Source organism: Drosophila willistoni, assembly GCF_018902025.1.
Source record: "Drosophila willistoni isolate 14030-0811.24 chromosome 2R unlocalized genomic scaffold, UCI_dwil_1.1 Seg167, whole genome shotgun sequence".
Taxonomy (NCBI): Eukaryota; Metazoa; Arthropoda; class Insecta; order Diptera; family Drosophilidae; genus Drosophila; species Drosophila willistoni.
The window spans coordinates 23,838,693-23,850,986 of NW_025814050.1; the positions used below are offsets into that span (position 1 = coordinate 23,838,693).

Sequence of the window (12,294 nt, forward strand, 5' to 3'; positions counted from 1 at the left end):
TTTTTATTGCTGGTGGGAGTAGTCGTAATAATAGCGATATGGGTCTACTGAAGAGCTGCTACCGGCGGCGGTGACACCTACGCCCGCATTTGTTTTCGAAACAGGGCGAATCACATAGGTGTTGCGCCTAAAAGATCCGATTAAGGAAAAATTTAAAAGGTTAACAAATCTCTAGAGGTTTACAAGAACGGAATATTACCTATTGTGGTCTCCGGCATGGACCTGAAAGCTTGTCTCTTCGCTGTGATCATGCGAAAAGAGTTTCTTCAGAGCTATAATTCCAGCTATGGTTAGAGCAACCTTGCTGATTACCAATGCTTTACCAGCAATTGCTGCCAGAGCCTTTAAGCCCAGGGGTCCAGCTATACCCATGGCGGTCAGAAGGGCCGCTATGACATATTTAATGTGACCACCGTCTTTGTGCTTTTTTTTCTTGTGGCCACCGTGTTCATGCCCGCGTCCTTCATTGCCCAAATCGGCCACATCCATAATGTCAATTTTCAGGGAATGTGTGCGAATCAGCTTGTCGGCCTTGAATAAGAGAGCCCGATCCAGTGGGGAGAGGCTCCCAAATTGTCGAGCGTCCGTTAGAAGACCCAAAATACTTTCCGATTCAGACTGATTTTGCTTCTGCTTCTCCATAACCAATCCATCCATGATCTTAATGGAATCCTGACCAATGGCGCGCGTTAAAGCATTTAGAGCCTTCTGCTTGAGGCAGCCGATGAAATCATTTTTATCCTGACAATCATCATACAGACGCCGCACTAAGGCCAATTCTGGCCACTCTCCGAAGGATGTCGAGGAACTGGTGGGTGTTGTGGATGTTGATGACGGCGTTGCGTCGTGACTGTGACGCCTTCTCCGCTGCGTGGAAGCCGCGGCTGCCGCAACTGATGCTCCTAGACAGGCTGCACATGCAGAGAGCACCAGCCACTCCAGCAGATACTTCATTGGTAAGTCGGAGTATCCTGGCTAATTCTATCCAAATCGAAAAACCACTTCACAATGCTAGGCTAGACGAACTGCTGCCAGCAAATCTTTAGGTGCTACTGCAGCGAAATCGCTGACCACCTCCTGCTTTTATAAATTGCCATTAAACCACTCAAACGGAAAGAACTGGCGTGCTGCACCCACTGAAGAGATGCAGACACCGACATCGACGCTGCATTAGATCTTTGCCAGCAATTAACCATTTATAATATATTTTTTGGTTATCCGTTCGTCTCTACACATGTACAGACATACACAGCTCTGACATGTTTTCTTTAACATGCTTGAAGGCCTGTTCATGTCCAGATCCAGTCCAATTGTGTCTGCGCTTACACTTTTCGATTTCTATATTCCTACACCAAGCTAACAAGGGGCAATAAAATTAAGGTATACCATTGACAATTATGGTGACCCCGACGGATGATGATGGCTTGAGGTTGGCTTTCAAACTGAAATATGTAATTTGGTATATCTTTTGTCATATTAAGAAGTAGCAAAATTCAAAATGGTAACTTGATGCAGCCTTAAACAGAGATAATTATGTACATTATTAGTTTAATTATAATATGATTCAATATTTTAGCGCCAGAGAATTGTCTATCGATCGTTTCACAAAACTTTTCAGCAGTTTCTCTAATTCAATTCAATTCAATTGCTGTTCCACAAATTTTTTAATGGTGATTTTTTTAATAATAGATCGTCAGCCCAAATGAGATCAGGTCAGATAAATCTACCACTACAGAAGTCGGCTAGTTAAGACTGAAGAACATTAAATCAAATAAAATCTCTATATGATTTCAGCATAATGTTTCGCGATTTGAACGAATTGGAAGCCAACAACCGCTGCTTTTTCTGTATAATAAATGCATTTATTTTTATGATGCGTGCAGCAAAGTGATTAAAAAACCATCTTCCCCCTCTTTTGGGCAATTGATGGATGCAGATGGATACTACTATATATGAGTGGATTGTACTGTTCCCTAACAATATAATGTAAGGTGTTGAGTGCACATTTGGTGCAGTGGCCCAGTGGGTGAAATTGAATGGGGCAAAAACACAGTTAAGAAAATTTTCTTTTCGCTTGAATCTTGTGCAGAGACTGTGAAAATTCGACATGTAGACACCGAGCCAGAGCAAAATGCATTATGAAAGCTTCTCAGTGGGGGGACCATTGGGTGACAGTTGCCTTGAAAAAGTGAAATACGCCATCAAAAGACACTTTCCTTAGATGTTTTAATTGCACACCAAATATCTCTAATTAAGTCATTCTGGCGCCACACTTTTTAACACGATATGATATCGTAGAAAGTTTTAAAAAAGGTCTGCAGGTAAAATGAAGAGCGTTTAGAGTTTTGGGGACTTCAACTATTGTTTTTGTATAATAATTGAAATAACAAACTCACCAAACCAACCAACCAAAAAAATTCAATGAATAAACTGATTATGCCATGTTACTATGTGTCCTGAAATATTTTTATAATTTTTGTATAGTAGGAAACCAACGCAATTCACTATAAAATCCGGCTCATTTTCAGGTCACTTTGGCATAAATTAAAAGTCAAAATCTTGCTTGGCCCAATGGCTATTTTAATGTTATGCTTTAAGGACCAACTGTCAGAATATTCTGAAAACCTGACACTTTGTGTCTAGACTGGGTTAGCCTTGGGCACAGTTGTTCCACACATACAAACTCGACTTAAAATATATGCTTTGGGGGCAATTATCAATATTAGAGCTCGGTTTGGAGAGCCGATCTGAGCAGCTATAATTATGACATATGACGGACTTCACTTCACCAGTCGACCCTTATCAAAACGATATACATAATTTGAAAGTTAAACTAAATTTTTGATGAGGGCTTCTAAGTTTGCTAGTTGGTTTCGTTGAATATCCACCACTTGACACATTTTTGTAGTGAGAATTTTGTGTAGCGAGGTCTCGGTTCGGGACCTGCTTCATTTCTTTTATGGCACATGAAAAGTAAATATATTCTCCACATCCTCCCATACCCCGCTTATTGATGACAGACAGACATTTAATGTTAACACCCAAAGATATCAAAATCGAAATATCGCCACGAAAAAATGCTTGACAAGCATAACAAACATGGAATAGAGAAAAGGCTATGAATGGAGCAGGAGGTCGTCTCTTTGCATTGCTTTTATGACGCTGACGACAACGATGAAAAGAACCAGGAGAAGGACCAGAAGCAGAAGCAGAAGCAGAAGCAGGACCAGCCACCCCATCAAAATACAGGCATTCATTCAACATGGCGTCTCGGTTTCGGTTTCGCTATCGGTATCAGTTTCAGTTTCCTTTTCTCGTTCGCCAAACAAAATAAAATCGCACCTCCTGCCATGACTGCTTTCCATTTGCTCCCCATCTTTCGATTGGGTTTCTCCGTTTCGCCAATATATTCTCTCCTGTACGTGCTGGCATGCCATAAATATGTGTAGTACTAGTTGGCTGTACCATGGAGCTACAAAAATTATATTTCTGTTTGTATTTGCAACAATTTATCCGCCAGACACGCCCCCACATCATCCTCCGTTAACCGCCCTTTTTACCCACCGCACCATGCACCCAAAAAAGGAAACTAAAACGAAAACATTTTTCCATTTGAAGTCCCATTGAAATCGATGAGGAAAAGCCAAGGAAAAGACTTCTTTCTCATACTATACCTATAAATATAAAGTACATACATACATATATAGGAATACATAGGTGAATACCTATTCATGTTATACATGGATATGTATGAGTTAAGCGAGGTCTGGGTATGAAAAACTAACCGCAGTTTATAATGAAGTCTTTTGTATAAAATGTTCATGCCCATATTTAAATTGCGATTGAAGGAAAAGAGGAGACTTGAACATTTTTAAGAATTTTTACATGGGGGTACACTTGGCGAAAAGTTCGAGTACTTAGATCGCTGAATTTGGAGAACATTAAAAACTAAAAAGCGGCAACTTTTTACCAAAACTTATTGTTTAAATGTGCGCTAGTTAGTGTAATTAACTTTTTTTATTACCTAGTTGGCAGTCGATGCATCACTGTAAATACACTGTGACCTGACTGGGAAAAAAGTATAACCATGAACACAAAATAATAAAGGCAAAAGACAAATGTGAGAATCTTTTCTAGCAACAAGCCAACAAATTTAAAATGTGAAAACTTCTTGTAAGTAGTTGGAAAAGTTGAAAGTACGAACGAACCGCAGCCGCCAGAGACAGGAAAGCAAAGCAAAGGAACAGTTGTCAGAGAAGGGACGAAGGGATACAAGGAGCTTGAGAGATGTACTCAGCGTATACCTTGAGCTTTGTCTAATAGAAGGGTGCAGGTGCAAATACGGGTACATGGAAGAGGACTACTACTACACTAGTTTTGGGATAAATTTGCCGCTGAGATTTTCTTTGTGGTTACCGACATTCTTTTGATATTTACTTATGTATATATGTATGTACATATGTATAATCAAAAAACATACATACATATATAAAACGTTTATCGACATTGTGGACACACTGGGTTAAGGAACGGGGGATGTCTCCTGTCATTTGCCATACCAAGTGCAATGATAACTTCAAAGAGTTTCCATCAATTTTGGGGATGAGCTTTGTAGATGGTGTAGAGCCATTTTTATTTTTGTTTTCCTAGACACGCCCACAACGTCCCACCACTAGGACTATGTATTATGAAATATGACGACAAGCTAAATAAAAAAGACAGAAATATGATTTTGTTATGATTTTTCCAACCCTCCTCGTTTTGGGGGCAGTTTTCAATCTTCCGATTGCGCAATCGCAGTCCACTGCAAGGACACTTTATTTTTCGGTAGAAATGGGTAAATATTATCACAACATGACCGCAGAAGACCCAAAGAGAATGATGCCCTCGCATCATCATCAATCAAATGGCTCTCGAGTGTGCAGCAGCTTAACCAATCAAACAATCATTCAGTCCTAATGCTTACACTTACAGCAACAATTTTCCAATTAAACGACCAAAAATTTCAACATATGATGATTATTGACGATAAGACACACACTCACACACACACACACACACACACATAAACACCATACAGTCACAACGAGAGCCAGCTAGATATAGAGCCAAGGACTTTTGGTCAAATAAATCGTTCTGCTGAAACTAAAAGTTATCTGCGCCCATAAACCAAAACAAAAGAAAACTTTCATTTCCAATTTTCTTGATGTATTAAATTATTTACGCCCTCTTGAGCAGCAGTAGCAGCAGACCAAAGGAGACTGTGGATTGGGTAGAAGAAGTCGTGGGCTTCTCTTATCCATGTGTGCGCCGGATTGTGCTTGCCTGAGCGTGGGTGGAAAATGGAAAATTGTACTTTAGCTGGTTATAAGGATTTGAGAAATTTTTAATTCCGATGAATCCTGGGATCTCATATTTTGAAAAAGTGTCAGAGAAGGTAAAATAAAAACGGATTTTTCATAGTTTAGGTATTTTTTTTGACTTGGATTATTCTTTTAACACCTTCTTAAGTTAAGTTATATGCGTTATATGTTACACATACATGTATGAATTACGGCCAATTTCCCTTTACCTTCTCCTGGGCAGTACCCCATGACACGCACACATCCAATGTGGGGTGCCTCGTTAAAATTCCAACGAAATCACAGCGAAAATAACAAAAATAAAATAAAACAAAGCGAAAAAATTCGCACACACATATGTATAGGTACGTATGTATGTATGTATAGTATATGTATCTACATAAATACATATATCGTATATAAGGGGTCTTCTTCATGTTTTACGATTTTCGTAACAATTTCGGTGCGCCGAGGTCGACCCCAGTAGCAAGTACCCACTCCATAGGCCCCACCCCACGTATGTATGGTAAAGTATGTATTGTATCCTTCTTGGCTTCTCATTTATCCATTCGTTTTATGCCTTTTTTGCATACTTTATATACACATGCATATACCTACATACATACAGATTCAGATAGAAATACATATATATGTATACATATACACATATATATGTATATATATATCTGCAGATATTTGTGCAAAATTTATGTGCGCTATTGTTTTTATGGCATGCACCCATTTCTCTCCCCGAAAAGAAGCTAATGTTGTTGTTGCTGTTTCTGTTGTTATCCTTGTTGTCGACTGCCTGGCCTTCTGTTTGTTGGTGGAGGCCAAATTATGGCACATGGAGGCAATCCCAATCCTTGGGAAGCATTATGTCCTGATCCTTTCCTTTTGATATGGAATTCCATTCTCGCTGTCTCTCACTTTCCATCTCATTCCTTCTGTTTGCCACTTAAGCTGCTTATGTGGCAAAATACATAAAATAAAAAAAAACTTACAGAAGAAAGAGGAAAAGAGGAGAAGAAAACGAAAGGAAATCCTCACATAACGAGCATTTCCTTCTGCCATATTTGTGTTATTTTATTATCATTTTTTTCTGTTTGCCGCCTTTCTCTTTCTCCACCGCCCTCGCCCTCAGCCGTTGCGATTCATTCGTTTACATACAAAATGGCGTCTCCTTCTTCTTTTTTATATCTGCCCAGATATGAGTTGCCATAAACCGAATGTGTGTGAGTGTGTGTGAGAGACTCTGATACGAATCCAATTTCTCAGCTCTACAATAAAACTCTGCCTTTTTTCTACTCCCTCTCTGCTTCGGTATGAAAAGTGTCAATGGAGCGGGGAATGGGGCAAAAGTGGGGGTGGAGCGCTACTGATAAGCGAAAATGGCGTACCGCCTTATGATGCGATTTAACGGTATGTGCCATATATATATGCTGGATTATAGGCATAAATACAAAGAGACACACATACACATAGAAATTTAAATAAACCGATAAACCCCCAAGCTCAAGTAAGCCTCAACCGTCGTTGTTGCCTCTGCCAAATGGAAGATGAGATGCAAAACCAAGAGAACTGTAGACAGGCAGAACTGCTTTAATTAAACTCCAGAAAGAGAGTCAACACCAAAAGGCACAACACCGTGGTCCACTAATAAGCCACGCCACAGACACAAACATTCGAATCGTCTTGTATCTTGTTTATGACCCGCAACAGTTGAAACGATCAGATACACAGAAAATACACTCAGAGAATGTTTAGTTATTTGATCAGTTTCAATTGGAGTTTCGCAAAAACTTGGCAGTTGATTATCCTTTCGCTCTATAACTCAACTTTAACCTACTATGTTTGGATCAACCTGTGGAAAATTTGAATTGAATCCACATAGTTTATTGTCAGAGTGTACAAGAGATCACCCTAACCTTTACCTGACTCAGTTCCACCCAGTTCCCTTCTTCCTCTTGTGCTGGTGACAATTTATGATGTACAACATGGAGTTCCAACAGAACCGAAAAGATACAACGAACGGCCACTGGTAGGTAGTCCTTCTCCAGCCGCTTGCGTGTTTATGAAAATCATAAACATTGCAGACTGCGCCAGACTTGCAACCAGCGGAACAACAAGTGACACTCGAGCAACGAATATGCATTTTAATAAAATATCCTAAAAGCCATATAAATCACTCAGGGTACACACACATAAATATTTTGGTAGGAAAGCAACAAGCGGATCTTGTGTCGGTCAACTCTGGTTATCAGTCGGTTATGTAGATCAGAGTACTCTATGTCATCAGCTAAGGTATTATAGTATAATTAAATTGATGTTCGGCTTTTCCAATTGATCAGTGTCGCAAATTTTATGACATTTCTTTTTGTATAAGTTTTAATGGTTTCACAATTACAATACTTTTCCCACCTGCCCTCCTGTTACTTAGTCTCCCCTCTCTGCATCTGATACATCTTGGATATCAATCTTTTACACTTGACCAGACTTCGATCCGCGGAACAAATGTGGGTAACTATGTATCACATAGGTTTTTCACGGGGTCACAGATGTTTGTATTTCCATCATCATCGCTTACCAGTCAAGTAATTGGACAACGTGTCAAGTTACCCTCTCTCTCCATCTCTCTCTATTTCTCTTTCTCTCTCACCTTAAACCACCACCCTTAAGCAAAGTAATTCGCTGTGTTTTTCCGTGTTTTCCGTTTGATTTTCCAATTCTTTTCTTTCGTGTTATTTGTTTTCCCCGCAATGAGTTCTTTTTTTCTGTCCGTTTTTCTGGGTGTTTCAGAAATTTATGCTTTTTAGTTTATTGCTGCTTGACTGGGTCAAAGAGCAAGCGGGGGGCAGGGCCAGGGTGCCCTGTCATAGGGGGGAGGCACCATTTAGTTATGTATGTATGTATGTATACATACAAATATATAGTATGTAGTTTTTATGAACTCCGAATGTAATTGGGAATTTATTAGTCGCTGGAGACTCATTTACATTTTTCTCCGTTCTGCGCGGGGGTGGAATAAAATGCAGAGAAAATGACCACGTTCCCCTCTTGCCGTAATTATTAGCAATTCTTTTTATTTATTACTAAACAAATTTTGATTTATCAAATACTTGGCGGGAGCAGCTCCACGAGGACCTTCAAGATATATGCGAAGGAATGGCATATAAATAAACTTAGGAGATAACTTAGCTAACTGTATCGATTATCGAGACAAGTGAACTAGCTCAGATAAAGGCAACCCATTGGCCAATATTATTATTAAAGTTTCGTAGATTTATTCAATAGAATTTCGCATAATCCAATCTCTGTAATGTTTGACATATAAGAATAAGTTGGTGACATCCGTACGATTAGCAAGTCTCACTTCATAGAGTATAATTCCGATTAAATAGAATTTAATGCTGCTTGGTTTTCCTTCGGACACGTGGGCAGCCATTACAGCGCTACCAGCTAAGAATTTCTTCGTTAAGTAGCCGCAAATATCATTCGATGCAAATCTATGGTTTCCTTGAAATAGATCCGAACAAAAATCTGGAGTCCCAAGATGCACTTGGCTTTTTATACGAAGATGTGGTCGCTCAAAAGCGGAACCAATCATTTCCAGACTGTAGCCAAAATATTGAGGCTCATCCTTTGATGGCATGCAAATGGGCTGAACGTCCGACACGTTTCTGTCCAAAGTACCAACTGCAATGTCGCTATCTGTAATTAAGGCATAGTCTGGGTGGATAGCCACTTCCTCGAGTTGGTAGGAAACTTCGTTATTTCCTTTACCCAGTAGAGGGTTAGCAAAAGTGATCGAGTGAACGTGGTCAGTTACACAATGCGCTGGCATAATAACATGACGTGGTGTGATGAGTATCGTTATACAGAGGATTTTGCTTTCGTCCTCTTCTCGCAATATTCCTATCCAAGGGTATTCATTATCGCCGAGAAGCAACTGTCCATTGAAGAACTGCTTTTCGTTCGCTTGTCCACACTGTTCGACTGATGAGTTAACTATGTGTGTATAAGTATTCAGCATGTTTAGTTTCTTCAAAATAAACTGGTTCTTTGTACTCACTCATCAAGAGAGTTTGCAATAATGCAAAACTAAGAGAGATCAGCGACATTTGAACTGATCTGTTGCTCTGTCGTGTGTGGAATGACTAGTGCAATCTCCCTACAGCAATGGAATAACTCCAGAATCCCAGGAACTCACTTAATTTCTTCCTCCCCTTCTTCTTTCCCTTCCCCAGGCATTCAGTAAGCTTGCCAAAAGACATGATGCCGTGAGTATCGATATGCAAAGGATTTTGATTTTAATCTTCCTCTCCCACTATTCTTATCTAAGAGTATTCATTATTACGAGTAACTGCAAGAGCTGCAGTTTATTCGATGCTTTATACATATAAATAGATTGTCTCAAGTGCTAGTATCAGGTCATTCTTAATAGGAAAAACAGGTTCTACGTATTCAGAGAAATTATAAGCATTTGATGTGACATATTGCTCCGTTGAATCCAGATTGCCGAGTGCAATGTCTACATTGCTTGATTAGCTGCAGTCTCTTTTTTTAGAAACAAAGATAAGACAAGTCTTGGTACTCAAGCAGCAGTAATATGGCATACAGGGCCGATAGGTGCATTAAAGTAAGCCTTTTGCACTTGAAGTAGGTTTCCCAATGCGTGCAGGATATACTCAAGTCGGTGTCACAATTTAGCTTAATAACTAACAAACATTGTATAAGTGGAACACAATTCCAATTTTTATTATAATAATTATCAATCCATATTAAATTACTTATCAAGTGATTACAAATTGATATTTCTGAATAAAGAAATGTATACAATTCTCCAAAAACATGTATATTCTTTTAATTTTCTTACTCAGCTTAAGAAGTGTTTCTCTGAATCCACTCTTTATATGGCAGAATACGAGTGAACACATCAGGATACTCAGTGCTCTTGATGGATAAACCAAAGGATACAATGCCAACCAGATATATATTTTGAGGTTTGTCATCGACCATAGTCAGAGCCATGAGTGGTGCACCAGACATTACATTTTCATCACCAGAGACATATCCGCATATTTGTTTTGAGGTCGGCGAAAATTGATGCGCTCCATATTTAGCTTTACAATGCTCCTCGCTGGCTATCTGGGCCTGAACTTTGAGGAACCTATCAGGCTCTGATGACTCCGTTTTCTCTTTATTACGCTTTGGCAGGGGAAAACCAGCAACCTCCAATCGTTGGCCAACGTAGTTATCTCCGGATGTTTCTGAAGGTGGCAAGCAAATAGGCTGTGTATATTCTGACAGTTGAACATCTTTCGTCAATGTGGCAACGGCTATGTCATTTTGCTGGTTGCGATTGCTCGGTGAGAAGTCGGGATGTACAGCCATCTCCTCGATTGTGTATGTCCAATCTAGACCTTTGGAGTTCTTAAAGACCATGGTGAGCGCCTCGTCTCGGGCACAGTGAGCCGGCAGGATAGCATGACGCTCACTGATAAGGACCGCTAAGCAACGGAGTTCAATTTGGTTGTTAAATTGATAGCCTACCCGACCCAACCATGGGTATTCGCCTGGGGCAAGGAACTTCTGTTGGTTATAGAATTGCGTCTCATTGAATTTGCCACATGCCTGTGGAGTAGCATCTAAATGTGGAGTACACGTATACATACAAAAACATTCAGGTTTTTCTTGAACTGATTGTCCTCTACTCACCTGATACAAAAATTTGCTGCACTCCGATGATTAAAAAAAATAGCAAGAGCATCTTGACTGCAGTGCGCAACAGCTGAGCTATGACTGATCTCTGTAGAATCTTTGCGAATACATTAAAGCTCTCTTCTATATACTATATACATATGCGAAATGTGCCTGCCCCGTTCATCTACCTACCTTGCGCTTATCGCCCGAGAAGCTAGTGGAGTTGTTTTTAGCGTAGCCCGCTTTTCGGCATCGTTGGAAAAATACTGCGGAAAGTTTCTCATTCTTCATTTACAATTATTTTTGTTTATTTGTTGTCGATGTACTTAAATCTTTGCGAAAAAAACCAAAGTGCGACTTCAATCTGATAAGTTAGGTGGCAACATCTATGAGAAGAAACACACTGTTCTCTTATCGCCTTAATTCTTTTAAATATATAATCTGAAGCACACGACTCGGATCGGGATCGGTAGCGGAAACCATGATTTGTTTGCGCCCTTCCCCTTTCACCCCGTTCGGACAGTTGCCTTCCATTTGTCATTTTCATAAGTCCACCCTCTCAGGGATTACATAGTGCACGTGCTTGCCGAAGAAGATCACTATCGATTGCATTTACATGAGAATATTTATGTTCATTTAAGACAAGGCATTAGAATAAGACACAATCCGGGGACAAATGACACGTAAACCAAATCGTAAAGGTTGCTGCTGCTTATTAAAAATTATCGCCTAGCCGAAGGGCACAAGAGAATGGAGAAGTCGAAAAAGAGATTAAGTCCTTTAGTTATTTATGCTATCCGTGTAGGAGAACCACCAACTCTAGCTCCTACACTGTCTATTTCATCCCAAAGCAAATGTCAGTTCTCATTAGAGACCATCCCCAAGCAAATTGATTGATTTATTTTGGCAATTATGTACATTTGATTAAAAAGTTCAACTCGAAGTCATGCCGGGAGTTCGCTAATAATATGCAGAGGGTCGACGGCAGCAAAAATAAAAAAGCAACCAACGAAAAACAGACTAATAACACTTTTCGACAACTCGAATTTTAGATTACCTGCATCAATAATTAGGATTTGTACATACGTTTTGGACAATAGAAAAACCAACCAATCGTTTGCAAAACACACGAATTCCTTTATAAGAATCTCCGAGAAAATATATTCTCGTCAAGTTCAAAAACTATCACACTCATGCATACAATTTATACAGGGTATAAAGATAGAACAACAACATAAATCCCCAAAAT

At 39.6% G+C, this 12,294-nt stretch overlaps 3 protein-coding genes across 3 annotated transcripts; all 3 read right to left on the minus strand.

Moving 5' to 3' along the window:
- Positions 1–3: 3 nt before the first annotated feature.
- On the minus strand, positions 4–954 carry LOC6646583. Its single transcript, XM_002069227.1, has 2 exons — positions 200–954; positions 4–127 (listed from the first exon to the last, which is right to left on the minus strand). Exons 1-2 carry the CDS (start codon positions 952–954, stop codon positions 4–6), a joined length of 879 nt encoding a protein of 292 aa, XP_002069263.1.
- Positions 955–8,625: 7,671 nt separating this feature from the next.
- Positions 8,626–9,474, minus strand: LOC124460313. Its single transcript, XM_047010847.1, has 2 exons — positions 9,415–9,474; positions 8,626–9,350 (listed from the first exon to the last, which is right to left on the minus strand). Exons 1-2 carry the CDS (start codon positions 9,461–9,463, stop codon positions 8,626–8,628), a joined length of 774 nt encoding a protein of 257 aa, XP_046866803.1. The 5' UTR covers positions 9,464–9,474.
- A 599-nt stretch (positions 9,475–10,073) lies between these two features.
- Positions 10,074–11,132, minus strand: LOC6646582 (phenoloxidase-activating factor 1). The gene is made up of 2 exons (XM_023178152.2): positions 11,061–11,132; positions 10,074–10,990 (listed from the first exon to the last, which is right to left on the minus strand). Exons 1-2 carry the CDS (start codon positions 11,110–11,112, stop codon positions 10,224–10,226), a joined length of 819 nt encoding a protein of 272 aa, XP_023033920.2. The 5' UTR covers positions 11,113–11,132; the 3' UTR covers positions 10,074–10,223.
- Positions 11,133–12,294: the final 1,162 nt, after the last annotated feature.